The 17,540-nt window shown below is 39.5% G+C and overlaps 1 protein-coding gene across 15 annotated transcripts in view; it reads left to right on the top strand.

Annotated features, from left to right (window-relative positions):
- Nucleotides 1-17,540, top strand: part of tjp1a (tight junction protein 1a) — a 109,212-nt gene that overhangs the window by 47,942 nt on the left and 43,730 nt on the right. Inside the window, exon 1 of one of the 15 annotated variants that reach the window (XM_046032543.1) lies at nucleotides 2,100-2,117. The exons of 11 other annotated variants lie outside the window; for them this stretch is intronic. In XM_046032543.1, coding sequence (XP_045888499.1) covers nucleotides 2,115-2,117 — 3 coding nt within the window. In that variant the 5' untranslated portion in view covers nucleotides 2,100-2,114. Of the gene's footprint in view, nucleotides 1-2,099; nucleotides 2,118-5,555; nucleotides 6,429-12,388; nucleotides 12,431-17,540 lie in introns of those variants that run through there. 3 more of the 15 variants (XM_046032540.1, XM_046032544.1, XM_046032539.1) reach the window with 3 other exon arrangements.

The following is a 17,540-nucleotide window of genomic DNA, read 5'->3' as shown; positions in this document are numbered from 1 at the left end:
GCTGGCTAATATGTGACTGATAAATGTGTCTGCCACCATTGTCAGTGTTTCTGGCCACCAGTGTCAGTGTTTCTGGCACTGGTGTCAGTGTTGTTTTGTTTTTGTAAGTTGTACCTGGTGCGGCCTTAAGGCTATATTTTCTGTGTGAGATGTTGCAGTACCTCTGTGCAGTGTCTCCTAAGCCTAGAGAATAGCTTACATGCAAATGCACTCACAAATGTAACAGTACAATATGAACATGGGCTACGTGAATACTGCAAGAACTCTTGACTGGTCTGCTTATGGTGCTTTTGCAGCAGCAAATGTTAGCAAATAATGCATTTTAATGGAACTACGACATTGACAGATTACATGAACTGATTAAGCAAGGTACAAGAACAAATTGTGACCTATTATTTTTGTGACCAAGTTGATTCTCATTGAACTGGAGCTCAGGTAAACACCATCCACCTTCACTGGGCAGTTTGTACAAACTGTTTCAAAGTTTCCCTGACACATCATATCAGTCAAAACAGTAGCTGTAGCTCCAAAGCAGTAGCTGTATCTCAGGTGGTTTTAGGGCATGTTTGTTATCAGTATCAAATGTCTTGGCTCTTTTTTTTTTCAAGCACACATACCGTACATGTATGTTAAGTGATAACATGTGCATCATATAGCTACACTTGCCATTTTTGTTATCGAGAATCCGGTGCGGTCCTTGATCTTTTATTTGTCTTTTTTATTCTCTCAGCTGTGTGTGTGTGAATGTAGTCGCAAAACTACCAAACAATTGTCAAATACCTCATAGTGTAACATATAATTTTTGACTTTTGAATGCGATCATGATCATCTGATAATGTCAGAACACATGTATGGTCAGGCTGCTGTCAGTTTGCACAGATCTTTTTCCCTTTTTTGCACCTCACAGCTTGCAGACTTGTTTTCCTTTAAGTTCATGTCTACTTATTCTCACTTTTACCACAATAGCTGAACTGCTTACATGTGCAGTAAGGTGACTCAGGTTGAAAAGTCCTGTAGCATGTCAGCAAAATATTACCTTGGTGTAATTGGATGATAAAAATCACATTTAAGTGCAGCACGTTATTTAACACATCTCTGTGACAACAACAGACCCCCCCCCCCCCCTTTTTCATACAACTGAAAATTCCTAATTTATTTATGTTAAGGCAATTTACTGAAGTGTGTTTTTTGTAATGATTATTGTTTGTTTTTGTATTTCTGTTTTTTTGCAAGGTTCTTGGATTCTGTTATCTTAGAAAGTAGACCATTTATCATAGTGATAAAAGACAGAGTGTGATATGAAACTTTGGAGAACAGTCTGTACTTTTTCTCTCTGTGTGTGGTAATTTGGAGGACACATAGGCCTAGAACAGACACATTGTTCTATATTTATCTTTATAAACAAATATATGGAGGCAAATAACAAAATGCTGCTTAAAGTTACATTTGGATTGTATGCTGCGCCATCACAACAGTGAAGGGAAAAGGTTGAATTGTTTCTAATGAACTATTTACTGGAAACACCCCCCCCCCACACACACACACACACACACACACACACACACTTGAACCGAGTGCTTTGTGGATTGCACCTTGGGATTAGCAATATTTTTAATTTATAGTCTCATTCTGCAGCAAACAATGGGGTCGTCACTTGAGCGGAAGGCATGGTGTAATGGCTAGTTTTCCCTTACCAGGCTTCAATGGTTTTTAATAGATGTGGGTCTCACACTACACCAAAAAAAGAGATTCAACATTCAGTAATAAGGTTGAAATCATCACATATGTAGGAAAATGGTGGGATTTGAATTAGACCTGCGATGGAGCTCTGAAACTTGGGCTTTTTCCTGCTTAAGCTACTCGAGATACCGCTGAGAAGCAGAGTGGAGTTCAACCAGGTTCACTGCAGAAAAGTCTCTTTTCTCTGGCTGTGAAAAAAAAGCCTCAGCAATCATTGTCTGTTAAGAAGAGAGAGCGCAAGAGAGAAGCAGAGAAAAAGGAAACCGAGAGGTTTTTTTTATTTTTGGTTGGTTGATCACAGGCTGCCTCTTGGAGTAAATGTCTTCAGAAGATCAAAAGTAGCCTGGTTCACTCTCAGTGACTGAAGACCCACCATGGTAAATTTAGTACTCCGAAAGCTTTTTTCTTCATCACGAGGACTCAGTGGAACTAAGTGTTACTCCAAATAACAGCACTTCAGACTATTCTTACACAAGCTCATTTTTCTTCTGTGGTTGTGAACGAATTAAGGAAGAACAAAACTGACAACAGGATTGTCAACTCCAATAATAAGAGACTATTTTTAACTATGTGGACTTCTTTAAGTGCCATTCTTGGAGTGCTCCCCAGAGCTATATTTATTTTTTGATATACTTGAAATGAATTGCAGCTGCTTTGTGATAGCAAAATATCCAATGCCATTTATGTTTATATTTTTCATGTCATGAAAGCATGTAAAAAAGTGTGTTTCTGTGAAACATGTTGATAGAAAAAAAGAATAAGGTGGGAATAGTTGATTTGGTAATTAGTTAGTAGCTCTTGTTAGCCATTGTCCAGACGAAAAATTTCCCAACAACTGTTCCATGAAATTTTGTAGAGACATTCACGGTCCCCTGAGGATCAATCCCACTAACTGTGGTGATCCTCTGACTTCTCCTTTAGTGCCACCGTGAGGTTCACATGTGGGGTTTTGAGTGAAATGTCTCACAACTATTTACCCAAGTGCCATGACATTTGGTATGGACGCTCATGTCCTCAGGATGAATTGTGATGATCTCCTGAAATTTCTTCTAGTGCCATCATTAGGTCAGAATTGTAATTTGTCCAGTTATTTAATTTGTGTTTAATGCTACTTAGCAAATGTTAGAATGCTAACATGCTAAACTTAGAAAGCGTACATAATAAACATTATGCCGGCTTAGCATTAGCATGTTAACATTGTAATTGTAAGCATGCTAGCATGCTTCTGTTAGCGATTAGCTCAAAGCGCTTCAGCTTCAGCTTACGTACATGCAGCTAGCATGGCTGTAGTAGTCTTGTTTTTTTCTGAATCTCTTTTTTAATCACTCTTGCTACATTTCTTGGTTTAGGAAGAAACTGCTCATTAGCTCACCTATACAGTGCCAGAGGAAACTGGTGTGCTTACTGTGTGATGTCGGAGGGTGTGATCGATGAATAGCTTTTGCTATGACTGAATATGAAAGAGAAGGACTGCATGACTAAATAGTTAACAGGTTCAGTGGAAGACTTGGAGAATGGAGATTTATGTGTACACCCCTCACCCTGTTGACCATGTGTACGTCTTGTAAAATCCCTCTCTGATGAAAAGCAGCAGTCAGTGAAGTCCCCACAAAAGCCTGAACAATATTGACCTGGAAGGTAGGGGGTTTATTTGAGAGATGCCTGCTAATCCTGTCATATGACACTAATCTGGCCAAAAACAGTTGGCCTCTTAAGCAGTGATGTGACATTTGGATACTGATAATTAGCAGGTTACACTTCAACTCTTAAATTGTGGCTTTTACTGAACAGATTAATATTCTGTGAGTGAAATCCAGGTGAAAAATGATATTTAAAATATAAGGCTGCCAATATTCTATGTATTTTCTCCTTATATGATGAGGTAGTAAAAGAGAAATTGAATAATGCCAGACTTATTTATTAAACTGGTCATTTCTTTGCAAAAAAATATGTACAGAAATCATTGTTTGCCAAAGTTTGCATTTAAAAAATACCTGCAGACGATCGGCTTTCCAGTGGTTTACAATAATGTGACATTGATAGAGATCCTCAGTTGGTCACATGTCTCCAGAAGGTTTTTATTAGTATGTGGAAACAAAGAGCCTTTACTGGACCTGCAGGACAGCCCTAAGTCAACATCGCATAGGAGGGATTAGCCGGCCTCTCACATACACCTAACTCAGGACAGATGAACGCGGGGAAACATCATCTGCTTAAGAACTTGCATCACCAATGCAAAACAAAGGGTTCAGGATGTTCATTATTCATCGTCATGTAATTGTGTGTTTGCTTATGCGAATGCCTCTTTGCACATCAATAGCCGGCGTTACATTTTCAGGATGTGCACATTATGCTGTTTCACTCTACATTAGCCTTTTCGCTGCAGGAGAAGCTGGGTTGAGTGAACCTTGTGATGCGCTCCAAACAAATGTGGGCCTGCATGTTCGCCTTTGTTTTCCATGTGCTTGCTCTTCCATGAGCGCACCTGAGCTTTGAAGCTGCCCATCGCCGGAAAGAGCAGTGCTTGTCTATATGTGTGTGTGTGTTTTCTGAAAGAGAGAGAAAAAGAGGGGGAGATGGGAGCAAGGATGCAAGCACAAAGGACAAAGATAGCTTTGATCACATTGGAGTGTCACTAATGTCTTGCTTCTCTCTGTCAGAACATCTGAGGTACCATCACAGGTGTGGATGAGGGCGAGAGGCAAGCAGCAGAGGAAACGCTTCTGTTTAGTGTTAGTTTTAAAGGTGATTAGGTGATTTTCTAGCTAAGGATTGGTGATTTTGATTGCAAATTGTTTTTATTGACACCTGAGTGATCATGTTAAACATCCTGCTGTCCGCACTGATCGATCCTGACAGGCGTTTGAGGAGCTTCAGACGGAGCGAGCGACTTACATCAATACTAGTATGTATCATGCTCTGGGCATGTTTAACATTGTGTCTGTTTTGTATATGCATGAAAAAAAAAGGATTTTGGTGAAACCTTGTGGTGAAAACTGTATGTTCCAGTCAATATCTTTGTTAGACATATATTAGAAACGAATATGTGTTTTCCTGGCTGAAGTATGGCTGCAGGTTTTAGAGTTGTTCGTCTGTCTTGATCCTCTTCTCGGCGTGACCTGGCCTTTCTGGAGGTCATCCTCTGCTTGCAACCCTCAGGGCGTGTCTGCTACTCCTGACTGGCTGTATCTTAGCCTTTTAGGATTATGTCTGGTGGGAATTAACCCCTTAGACCACCTACGCTGCCGCCAAGCCCTCCTCCACACTCACACACACACACACACACACACAGGAAGTAATCATTAGAGGAGCTACATTGAGGGAATGTGATTGCTCAGTTTGTTTGGAAAAGATAGGGTGTGTCTCTGGGTTGTTATGCTCACAATCACATCTGCTGTAACAGTGGATGCTGAAAACTTTATATAAAATGCCAAACTGCTTCATCATTTTGTGTTTCTCCTGTGGCCCACTTTGATATTGCGTAGCCTATATTGTTTGCGGGAAACAGAAGTAAACTGAAACAATGCAAGCTGAGATTGTTGCATCCTGTGGGTGGGGTCTGGTTTAGGAAGTCCTAGGAACTTAACTGAATGGCTTTTGCGGTTTCCTGTGAGGTGACTTATCAACCACAAGCGCTCCAATTTCTATGTGCTGAGAAATGTTTTCAAATAAGCACTTAGTGTTTATTTTATTGACTCATTTTGTAATCTTCCAGATGCACCATCCCAAAACTACCGACACAAACAGTGATAAGGGAAATTGTTTCGGTCATTTCCTGTGCAACAAACTTTTTTTTTTAATATATTCTTTGGTTTTTCTCAAAGGGGCACCCATCGTGTGGCCTATTTTACCCCGATTTTCGCTTACACTGAATACGGGCTGTGATTTCTCACCCCAAACTTGATGTTTTAAAGGCTGCTGTAGTTCTTGTGTAACGTACTAACACAACATTCACCATCGTCTCACAGTGAAAGTGAGCATTCAGCATCAGGAGGGACAGCGGCGTCGCTTCTCCTCATTGTATCCCGGACTCTTTATCTCACGGGATAACAGGGGTGGGTTCTTTTTCATCCGCGATGCCATAAGATATAAAACAGGAATTAAACAAAATGATGAAGTAATAATATATAGTGGCTTGTATCTCAACAAAAAGGTGTTACGTTGGGAGACTTTTCTGGTTAAATGGACAATGGCCCCGTTTTTTCCAGAGTGTAGCACCCCTCCTTGCATGTAATGGTCTGCACCGCACAGACACGACACGGCCGTTGCTCACAGAGCGGAGAGTAGGGAGAGGTTTCCTCAGCCTGCCATTGCAGTACACCGTCCGAGTGATGCCTACTCTTCCCAACTTTTCATCCAGAGGTTAGCAGCGAAACACCCAAGCAAGGTGGTCTCATTTGCTTTTTTTTTTTCAGTTCGAGTTTCTTCCATGACTCGATACCTGACTGGACTATCGTTAGCGTTTCAGGCAACGAAGATAAGATAATGAACTTTGGACTTTGCCGTCGTCCTGGATAGAATAAAATAACAACGTAGCCCGGCGTGGCGGCAGCTGGGCGAAAATTCAACTGGAAGGAAAATAGCGCACCCACCCAAGTCATTATCTAAACAAAGACACCGACTACTTTTAACCTGCCACGTTTGAAGCGGACTAGCTGTGTAAAATGTCCTCCAAAGCTTCAAATAAGGTGGGTAACCTGGCCGGATAAAATTGAAGCGTTTGTTCCTATCCTAACACTTCCTAAGGCTATGCTGCTGGCTTATGCTATGTGGATGAAACACTAAAGGCTAACATTGGCTAAGTTAGGAAAAGTGGGTAAATGTGTTGTAGCTGTGTAACTTTGTAGACTATTGGTGGTAGTAGTAATATTGTATGCTTAATGGTGTTTGGGGGTGTGTTTGTGTCTGTGTTTTGCTTAGGACTTATTCTGAAATCTACATCTTGTGGCATAACGTTAGCCTAAAACCTGCCACGCTGTTTTTAATGTGCTAGGGTCAACAAAAATGTTTTCTACTGGCCGTTACTGTTAGCAAAACTGCGCTGATAAGGCACTCAGCTATGTTCATAGCTACCTGTTGATACCTAGTCCCAGTCGTAATAGTTTATAATGACAGTGGCAGGAAGTCATCATGGATCTAAAAACTAACTTGAGCCTCTGAAGCAGAACTTCTTTCTGTCTTTTCTTATGTGTCTGAGATCCCAGAATATAATATATCTCAAGCTGCATTTGATAAGGTTTGTCCTATGAAGGCACAATTTGAAAATAATTTTGTTTTAGGTTATGTTATAGGTTGTGCTTTATGAAAGAACTCATGAAACTATCTTAATTGTTAGTAAGGTCAGGGAGAAGGGGCTAGCTGTTACCCAAAGTGATCTTATATCTCCATAAACAATCTAGTAAGTAAAGGAACTAACCCAAATAAAACTTAAAAAACATTTATAAGTTTTGGGCAGCCCTTCATTCACTTTTCAAGTCCCAGTTGAGGTCCCCGAAACCCATTTTGGAGAAGCACTCGCTTAATCCAGAGATGGGCGAAGATACAGCAAAATGTATGTTGTTACAAAATACCCCTCAAATAAACATATCAAAATGAAATACAAAACGCTGGTGCCGGAAAATGTTTCAAGATAAAACACATTTGTAACATTGCACTGAATTTGTACAAAATGGTAGAACATTCAGACTTCTATGATGTACACAAGGCTGTTGAGAGTTTGACCCCTACAGGAAGGAAGGCCACTAAGTTGAATGCTATTGTATCTAAGCAAAACTGTAAAAACATCAACAACTACAAAAATATTGAAAATAGTCTTATACAGTATGTTGGAACTTGCTCTCTGTCCAATTCAAAAACATGGCTGTTGACATTCAACCACTACAATTAGTAGCCTATTTAGTTTCCTTTAACACCAACAAACTTTTCAGATATTTCTGGAGTTAACCGCCTCCTGTGCAGATGGAGTATTATTCCTGCAAATGAGAACAGTGTTTCAACCAGAGCGGAAGAGGGGAGTGTTGTTTTGGCCTGGTCTTGTTTTTTCAATCATGGAGAAACTATTTTGAAAATTCAAAATGACTCCACTCACACCTGAGTACACACAACGTATCTTGTCACAACTTACAAAGGTATTTGACAGGGCTGAGAAATTTCTAATTACAACATACTTGAAAGTAATTTCAATACGTAGTAGAAGTAACAGAAATACTGCCCATCTCTGTCTTGATATGTTATTTTCACCTGCAGCACCATACCTGGCATACCTGGCATGATATCTAGTTTAAAAAAAAAATATATATATAGGCCTACATTTAGTAATAGAAAAGAGGAGTGTTAAATAGACTATAAGTGGGTTCTCAATCCTCAAATTAGACCTAAGCATTTTTACACTGTGTATTATTTTGTTCTTTTCTCTAGGTGGATAAAAAATTCAAAAAATCACTTTGACAAGTGAGGCATGTGCTATGTTTGTCCAATAGAGGCGGTGATATTCAGGTTTGGTCGGTTATTCCAGTTAGACGAAACCAGATCCGTCATGTCAGCTGGCAACGTTATGATGACCTTGGTCACACCTACTAGACTTACTACTGTAGTATCCTTGCAGTTGATAAAGAGCCAAACATGTTTCATGCGCTTGTTAGTAATTCCAGTGCTTCCTCTTTAATGTTGCATTAGTCTCTATTGTTTTGGTATGTGTTAAATTATTATTATTTTTTACAATAGGCAGGACTTTTGAACATTGTTGTTTTGAAGTAAAAGTGAAACTGTCAGAACTGGATGACAGTGTTGTGAATTCATTTCCCTGGAGCAACATTGATTTCAGTAATGCCCTGCGATAACACGAGCAACAACGGTCAGAGCTTGAACAGTAAGTCTGACATAGAAGTGTTGAAAGCTATCTGGATCTTGATGTAAACATTTGTTTATCAAGCAGTGAGTTAGCATGGTCACTCTCCTTACTAATTCAGACTACATTTCCTGTTGCTGCTTCAGAATGAAAGCTTTCCTACACTGTTTGGGTATAATTTTGAACAAGCAGCAAGTAGTGTAAGGTAGTAAAGGTTCAGTGTGTAAGGAGTATCTATTGACTGAAATGCAATTTAATAAACATAACTTAATATAAATTAACATAAATTTGGACAAATGGAGAACCACACATTATTTAGCACAAGAGCCGACAGAGCGTGTCAGTCACCGTAGCTTCTCCTACGTGCTTGCAAAAGAAGAGGTTCAATTTGCAACCCTTACCACTAGATGCAACTAAAACTTACACACTGAATCTTTTAATAGTTAATTAACAGCGGCTCTGATAACACTACATGTGGAGGTAAAAACAGGGAATGTAGGTGTGGAAGAAGTCTTGATGCCTGATTGCGGATGTGCTGTAGTAGCAACTTACAAATTTTATGATAAGGGAAAACTCAGTTCAGTTTTAGTCATGTTGTTCAGTTGATGAGTTGATTTCTCTTTCATAGAATGCAATATTTTGTGGTGATATGAAGGCTAAATGTCAGTCAGCCAACTTTTCAAACACATACATTTTTTGTAAAGGTGGAAAACAGAACTACCGTCTTCTTTACAAGCTAACCTCTGTTCCGCTAGACTATATCGCTCAATGTATATTTTCATAGAGGATTACTTGCATAAATGTTTGTGAATAGCAGAAACATGATGCAGGGGTCCACACTGTTAGGGCTGGGCAATAATTCAATTTATTTATTGTCTGCCAGTGTGATCGTAATGTAATTATTCAGATTTATTGTGTTGTCATTTTCCAAAATGTTGCAGAAATTCATGTTAATAAAAACTAGCAAAGAAAGAAATTACTACTATTTTAAGAAGATATATCAGTGAGCGTTTTGTTAGGATTCAACAACTACAAGCACCCTTGAGGTTTTCATGGGGATTTCCATACATAAACAAAAACTGAAATATCTCAATATTGGAAGAACGTCCTGTAGGTTGTATCATTCCAACTTGCCCAACTGTAAAATCTTACTATTCCTTAAAGACCTACTGACCTACCTCTGTTCAGAGGTCACTGCACTTATTAGCTAATAGTGGAAAGACAGTTAACACATTAGGCATCCAAAGCTGCTCCTAGTGAGACAGACTGGCCATTACTAACTGCATTATGTGGTAATAAATTCCATCATCCATTGTCAAGAATAATCTGTGAAACAAGTATGACTTGCCTGCTACCGTGTTAGCCTTCTCTGCGGTTCATCGTTCACCATCCATATTAACTCCCACCTGATGTTGTGATTAGCTGCAATAACACCAGTATTAGTCACACAACACGTAAAGCTACAGTTAATGATTAACTGTAATAAAATGTTGTAGTGCTGTCTTTCAAGAAAAGAGTAATATATGTGGGTGTGCTGACTTCATGTCTCATGGGTCAGTAATGCTATTATTGCATAATAGTGTGTACTCAGTGTGTCATTAGGTTAGTGTGATGTTTCAGTAAGTATTTCATTTTCACTCACTTGTGACAACAGTGTGTCGAAAGCTGCAAGTGTGAGCAGAAAATGAACACATTGTCTATCCTAATCTAAGTGAAGTTGAATCCGCCTTTCGGTTTGTCATGCTAGACCGACACTACAAAATAACAGTTTATGTTAATTACTGTTTAGCGGAGGATGCGTTTCTCTGAAGACAGAACAGGAAAGATCTTTCTGTTTGGTGCCAAAGTTCCTGCTCTGGCACCAAGGAGAGAGGAAAGCACAGTATTTTCAAAGTGGGGCGTAAACGAGCGTGGTTTCCAGACCTGTGAATCACAGCCCATATTTAAAATGTTGTTAAGCCATTCAATAAGGTTTTGATATCACTGTCATGAATGGCGTTTTCCTCAGTTCAAGAAACTACAAAGCTGTGCTAGAGATAGTTTAAGTGCATGGCTAACATTTAATGATAGGATGACACATGAGCAGTGGAATAACAAAATACATTTTAATTTAATGTTTGTTGGGTCATCATTTAAATATGAATTTGTTCGATCGCTTTATACATTATGTTTTAAATGAATCAAACATTTAACTGAGACTTTTCACTACAGTAAATGTTGGCCTCATTCTTTGTCTGGCCTTCAGCCAGCCCTGCTTACTTTTGTGGATGCAACACAAAAAAGAAACGTAATTTAGAGCATCAGCAGTCCCTCTAGTCTTAAGCCTTGTGTTATGAGAAGACTGAAGGCTGAAATAAATGGAAAATGCATTTGGATGAAGGAGGCTGTATTAATTAGAGTTTCACAGCGGGCCAAGAACAGCCTCTATTTTGCTTTGATGATTACACATCTCCATTTACATCAATGAAGGAGGGAAATGTAATTAGAGGATCAAGTGCTAGGGAGAGGAAAGGAGCCCTGGTGGTGTTCTTGTTCTCTGTCCTAGACTTCCTGTCGTTTTTAGAGAATCAGGGCTGATGTGTCAAGTGAGTATGAAAAAGCTAATGTCTGTCGTCTGTGACAAGGAGTTGTGCCATCAGATTATCTAATCTTCTGTTGATAAACTTCCCAAAGTGCTTCACATGCCTATATTTTAACCCCTTCAACTTCAGTTCATCAGTGTGAAAAAATCCCCCAAAATATCATAACAGTGCCTCAAACAGGGGGCAGACAGCTGATCAGTGCACATGTATCTGGGGGTGTATGGGGTGGTGATGGAGCAGTGGATAAGACGCATGCCTTTGGTGTGAGAGACCCGGGTTCGAATCCACTGTGAGACACTATTGAGTCCATGAGCAAGATACTTAACCCCTAGTTGCTCCAGAGGTGTGCGACCGCTGACATATATAGCAATTGTAAGTCGCGTTGGACAAAAGCGTCAGCTAAATGTAATGTAGCATGTATCTATTTATACTACATTGGATATCTGCATATATGGGCACATTTGTCATTTTACACAGAAATGTCACAGGAAACACTCCTGGGCATACTCAAGGTCATTTTTTGAGAACAGCACATGGCAGAAGACATTGCAGACAGCAGCTACTGCCCAGCATTATGAAGAAGAATGAGCCAAAAACCATAATTATTGCAGCTTCAGTATAGAGAATATGAGATGCAAAACACGCCTATATTACACGCAGTGCACACACACTGTCACTTATTCCTGCTCTGACTAACAGGTGTGTCTTTGATTATAGGCCCCTTGATTCAAATTCCTCCCAGACATTCAGGAGAGCAACAGTGTAGGCTGTCTCTGTGTATAAGATGAGAGGGCTGCCAATAGCCCATATTGAAGATGGCAGCCGTAGGCCTGTTGGTTCAGATGGACTTAATTTTTTTGGCTAGTTTGTCCACGGCTGTGACCTATCTGGATCTGAAGTATGTGTTCATGTCATTTATTTTGCCAAAACCAAATGCTTACACGTAGGTCCATGGGACATGGGAGACTTGAGCTTAATTTAAGTACAACTATGCCCACATGCCCAGATTCACTATATTGGATTGCTAAAGGGAGGAGTCCTATTTTCATTGTCACCCATTTTTGAAAAAGAGAAGACTCCTTATGATTTAAGTATCACCTTCTGATAGAGTCTAGATTAAAAAAAACATTGAGAGAAAGCAGCTGTTTGTTGTTTCAATGCCAGGGGTCTCTGGAGTGCGGCAGTTATCAAGGACACCTGACCTGCTTATCCTTTCATCCCTGGAGGGAAATCCATGGCAGATACTCACAGCAGGAGGCAGGTGGGAAGCAGAGAGAGAGAAAGAAGGAAAACAGAAAATACCTTCTGAGGGAGGAGCTGATCTGGGGAGGGGTTATTGGAGGGGTGAAATGGAGAAAGGAAGGAGTGGGAGGGAGGGAGAGATGCACTGGCTATAATCTGAGTCACATGGCAGATCTTAAAAAGGCTCATTCTCTTCTATAAGCACTGCATAATAAATAAATAAATATATATATATATAATCATATTTTACATTATATTTTATATTCTTTCTATATGTTTATATAATTATAATATATAATGCTTTGGAGACGTTATTAGTATTTTGTATAAGCTTTCAATCATCTCGATAGATAGATAGATAGATATATGAGATAGTTAGATATAGATGATTGACAGCTATCTGCATCAACATGAACCCTGCCTACAATTTATTGTATGAACACACTATTTTGGCTATCATTACACTCTGGCTGTGATTTTCTGGAACATGGGTGTGGTTCTTGGTTCACCAAAATCAGTTTCTAATAACAAAAAGAAACACACTAAGTGGGCTGTGTAGTCAGATCGTCATCCTCATCAATCATCTTTAATGGTTGCCAGACAGATTTGGAAATTTGGTTCATCCAAATGTTTTTGAAACTGGGTGGCCTGAATCACTTATTTCAAGTTGATGTTTCTAGACTTGAATCTATCAGTGAAAACTGAGCTTGCCAGATGTGGGGTGGCTGCGTGAAGCTAGAACAGCAGGGTGTTGGCAGGCAGAACCAAAAACAGAAGACACTGAGCAGTGGTCTGCCCAGGTGGTCCATAGGTCCGTGGGTTTTCACTTCTGTCCTGTCCCAATCCTGGAAGAATGACTCCCATCTCTCCTGAAAAACATGTCAGCCTCCACTCCATAGCACCTTTTCTTTTGCTGAACTCTGATATTATATAACAGAGCTCCCAAAGGAACCAGACTGTGATTAAGCCGTCATTATAGGTTTTACTTACACTTTTGTTTGCAGAAATGTGGGCTGCTGGAATAAACGCATCCACCACCTTTAAGTCACCTGCTGATGTTCTTGGATTGGATGGATGGAAATGTAATGACAGTGCTCATGTAACCCTGAGTATTGGTTAGCCCCTTGTTCCTTTATCAAACAGCCAGTCTAGCAAAGATAGGACACTCCAAGCCAGCCCTGCATCCTCTCTGGCAGGGCATGGCAGGTCTCTGCAGGGATTTATCATTCCCACAGCAGACACAGGGGATTTGACACAGGGTGTTTTTTGTGTGTGTGTGTGTGTGAGAGAGAGAGAGAGAGCAATAGAGAGATAGTGAGAGAGGGAGGGGAAGCAGGGAGGGACAAGGGAGAGTGTATGTGGCAGCCGTGGCTCAGCTGGTTAGGGAAGAGAGAAAGAGGCTGGAACAGATTCATCCCAAGGCTTGTTGCCCTACATGCCTTTACTTACACAGATGCACATGCACTGCATACAGTATTCATTTGCTTATCTTTAGCAGGGTTGAGAGTCTAGCACTGTCTTTTTTTTGTCCGGGAAACCGAGTCCTCAGCCTGTGGGAGACATTGTCTGCTACTTTAGATGATATAAGGCATAATCATTGCCAAGGGAATTTACTTCTTTTAATTCATACACAATCATCAGGTCTGATATTAGAAATGTTTTTCCTGCTAAATATATATATATAAATCTTACTCAAACCTGCATATCAGTTGATTGTGTTTTTCTATGAAGAGCTGTGCCCGTCCTTGTCTCCTGTTCTTTTAATCTAACAGTGCTCTTTCTATTTAGCTTTCGCTACATTTGTGTCTCTGTTTCTCTATGTGTAAAGTGTAAAAAAGAGTAAAACGGTGTAAAAAAGGTAAGTCATTACATCAACCTGTAGGATGGAAACTTGAGGGTTTTTATGTACCAAGAACTGTCAATATCTTAACAAATCTGAAACCTGCATTTTTCTGCTTTGCCCGTTGGTTTTTCTTAAGCCGGTAGAGTTGAAACATTTTCTGTAATCCATTAAAGTTTAAGAACTATAATCCAGTTTGCAGATACCTTTTTATAAATGTGCCGCACTGCACCTTGATAAATAAATCCTAAATATAGGATTGGATGTGCGTTCAACTACGTTTCCGTATCAAGAAACAGATTAACATGATCACCTGAGACAGAAAATTATATAAAAGACAAAACGGAGTAACACACACGCAGTGATTTTATTATAGGATAATGTTACCTAATGGAAAAAGTAAAGAACATTTGTCATTTTGTTGCTCTTTTTCACACAGTCTTGGAATATGTCAACAGTGATTCAGTAAATAAAGGTAACATAAAGCACCGGTTCCCAAAGTGGGTGCCTTGACGGCAAGCCGTGGGTGATGATTTATCTTATCATTGTTAATTTGTTTAATAACATTTCACCTCATATAAAAAGTCAACTACATTTACTTTACCGGCGTCAATAAAGGATAACTTTACCAGTGCGATCCATCCATAATTTACAGGAACTTGGTCAAGTTAGCCGCCACTTAGATTTTGATGCGCGTCTATTGGTGCCATTACGGTACACGAGCTTGGAGCGGTCAAAAAAGACGAGAGTTGCATATCAGTAACCCTTTCTCATATTTTATGTAACATCTTAACGTACAGATTTTGTCTGCTTGTGGAAGACAGACATCCATATTATAGTCCCTGCAACCTTTTGTTTTGTTTGTCGTCAGTAAGCTCATTTTAATTTTGGAAAAAATGCAATAACAAAATAGCATATTTAACTGTATTCATTGCTTATATTAAGTTAGAGATTTATCTGTAAATCTGCAGAGCTCTTTGCTTTTGTCCGCCTGTGTTATTTAACTTTATATTGATATAACAATATTCATTGTAATTTTTAAATTACTTTTAAATCCTCTTCTCTGATCTGACGTCTAGATTAGGGAAGTTAAAACACAAAATAAACAAACTGCAGCTAGCAGTTCTGTTTAATGGTATACCAGCGAGGGCTATTGAGTCACATTGTTTCGTGTCCACTTAGCAGACACTTCCCACCTCTGAAGTGTTGCTGCTGTGACTCCAATAACCTTTCTCTTCACAGATATCAACAATGGTATAAAACACTTCACAGGGATGACAGGAAAGCTTTCATGCTGTTTGTATTATCTAAATACAGATCTGTTTAGCTGTCAGTCCTATTTAAATTACTATATGTGGGCCTACTTGAAGACTGCAACTGTAGTCAAACAAAACTCTTGATTTGGTATCTGCAGATACTCATAAGTAAAGGACTTAGACATTTTGGATGTGTTTCCCTCATCTTAGCCTGCTGTGGCCAGCCGTCTGAAAACAGCTTAATGATGTTCACTCACTCACTGTATGTACACTACTGGAAAAACAAGATGATAAGGCTTCATTATAGATTTGCAGCCATCGTTCTCTGCACATTGTAACTAGTTTATTAGGTACATCAGGGGGCATGAGCTTCCTCTCTGGTAAGGGTGCTGTTTTTTTTATTAAGTCATTTATGTATCATCTTTCTGTGCTTGTGCATCTCGTTAAAGAATGCATATACCCCCCCCCCCCCCCCCCGCCCCTCATATCTTGGGGGAATGGTAATTTTGCTGCCAGTTACGTGCTGGGAAAATGGCTGCTCCAACAGTAACTCATTAATTCACTATAGATTCTGCCCCACAACATGCCTATTGTAGCAAAGTCCTCAGAAGTTTTGGGAATGCCATTGAGTGGGCTTGGCCTCTTGTTTTATGGTGCCATGTAACTCTGCAGACTATGAGTTGTGGTTCAGAGTTGCGTAGTTTGAAAATATGTTGTGCAACTTGAAATTTGAAAGGAATTTCGTTTTTACTTCTGTGTCGAATATTCCAGCTGCCTTCTCCAAGCTTATGTTTCAGCATTCAAAAGCTGCTCTTATTACCATAATCATGTACAGTCTTTGATGTTGCATAGTGGCAGACGAGACTCTCTACATTTGTCCTTTCTGGTAGTAGCTAATTTCAGTCATCCTGTGTGTACTGTGGAAATGTTGGCAGGCTGAAAGACCTCTTGCTCAATCACCCCTTTGTTTTGTGTGTGTGCCTGCTTACCCATTTGGTACAGTGAGTCTCATTACTGTCAAACTGAGCCTTACTGTAAATTATTTGATTTTAGTGATTTTATATTTAAACACCAAGAAAAAACAACAATTTGGAGCCAACCATGGATGCCACATAATCAGGATCAAGGGCTACACAGGTGTTGAAGTATTGTTTTGATTGTTAAATCTAATTTTGGGACAAAATGAACTAAATGTGATTGTGAAATGTGATTAAAAACATCTCATTTCATATATATAGTTTATAATTGACATAGATTCCGGACTTCTGTTCAAGACTGTGGGTTAATTGCTTGGTTAAACTTCTGGTGAGATGTCAGTAGTTGTTATAGCTAATCAGTTGAATTATACGGGATTCAATAACGACTATATTTAGGGGCGTAAGAGATTCATGATGTTGGTAATTCAATAAGTTAACTTAATAAAACTTATCTCGTGACAAAATGTATCACAACACATCGTGACATATGGCTTGTGTTAATCGTAGGCAGACATAATTATCATTAGCGGACCATGAATCTTTTTAGCTCGCATTCACAGTCTGACACTTGTCACTGAAACATTCACTTAATACTTTAAACACTCTTATACTGATAATAAAGTGTCACCGACTATATACATAGTCACTTTATGTGGTGTTTTCTGACTTTCAGTGTGTGCTTATTGTCAGTTAGACAAAATGAAACAGAGGGAGACTGAAGCAGAAAGATCCAGAGTGTGAGGCGAGGAAAGGGTGACGGACACTGTTTGGAATGAGAAACAGACATGGTGAGAGAGTTGGGCCTTGTCTCCTTATCTGCACAGTGTTTGTGTGTGTGTGTGTGTGTGTGTGTGTGTGTGTGTTATGGGAGCAGTAGGGTGGGAATACTGATAGTTGCGTGCACAGTGATTGGCTGAATCCAACGGTTCCAGTGCTGGATGTGGTTATCGTTCTCAATGCCTTGGTTTACAGTTTGTTACCACAGGCACAAAAACAAAGTTCAAGTGTAGTGTTTTGTGAAAACACAAGTGTATCACCTATTAGGCCATTTACCCC

The sequence above is a fragment of the Micropterus dolomieu genome, linkage group LG20 (genome assembly GCF_021292245.1).
Source record: "Micropterus dolomieu isolate WLL.071019.BEF.003 ecotype Adirondacks linkage group LG20, ASM2129224v1, whole genome shotgun sequence".
Lineage (NCBI taxonomy): Eukaryota > Metazoa > Chordata > Actinopteri > Centrarchiformes > Centrarchidae > Micropterus > Micropterus dolomieu.
This window is presented reverse-complemented; position numbering and strand designations above follow the sequence as displayed.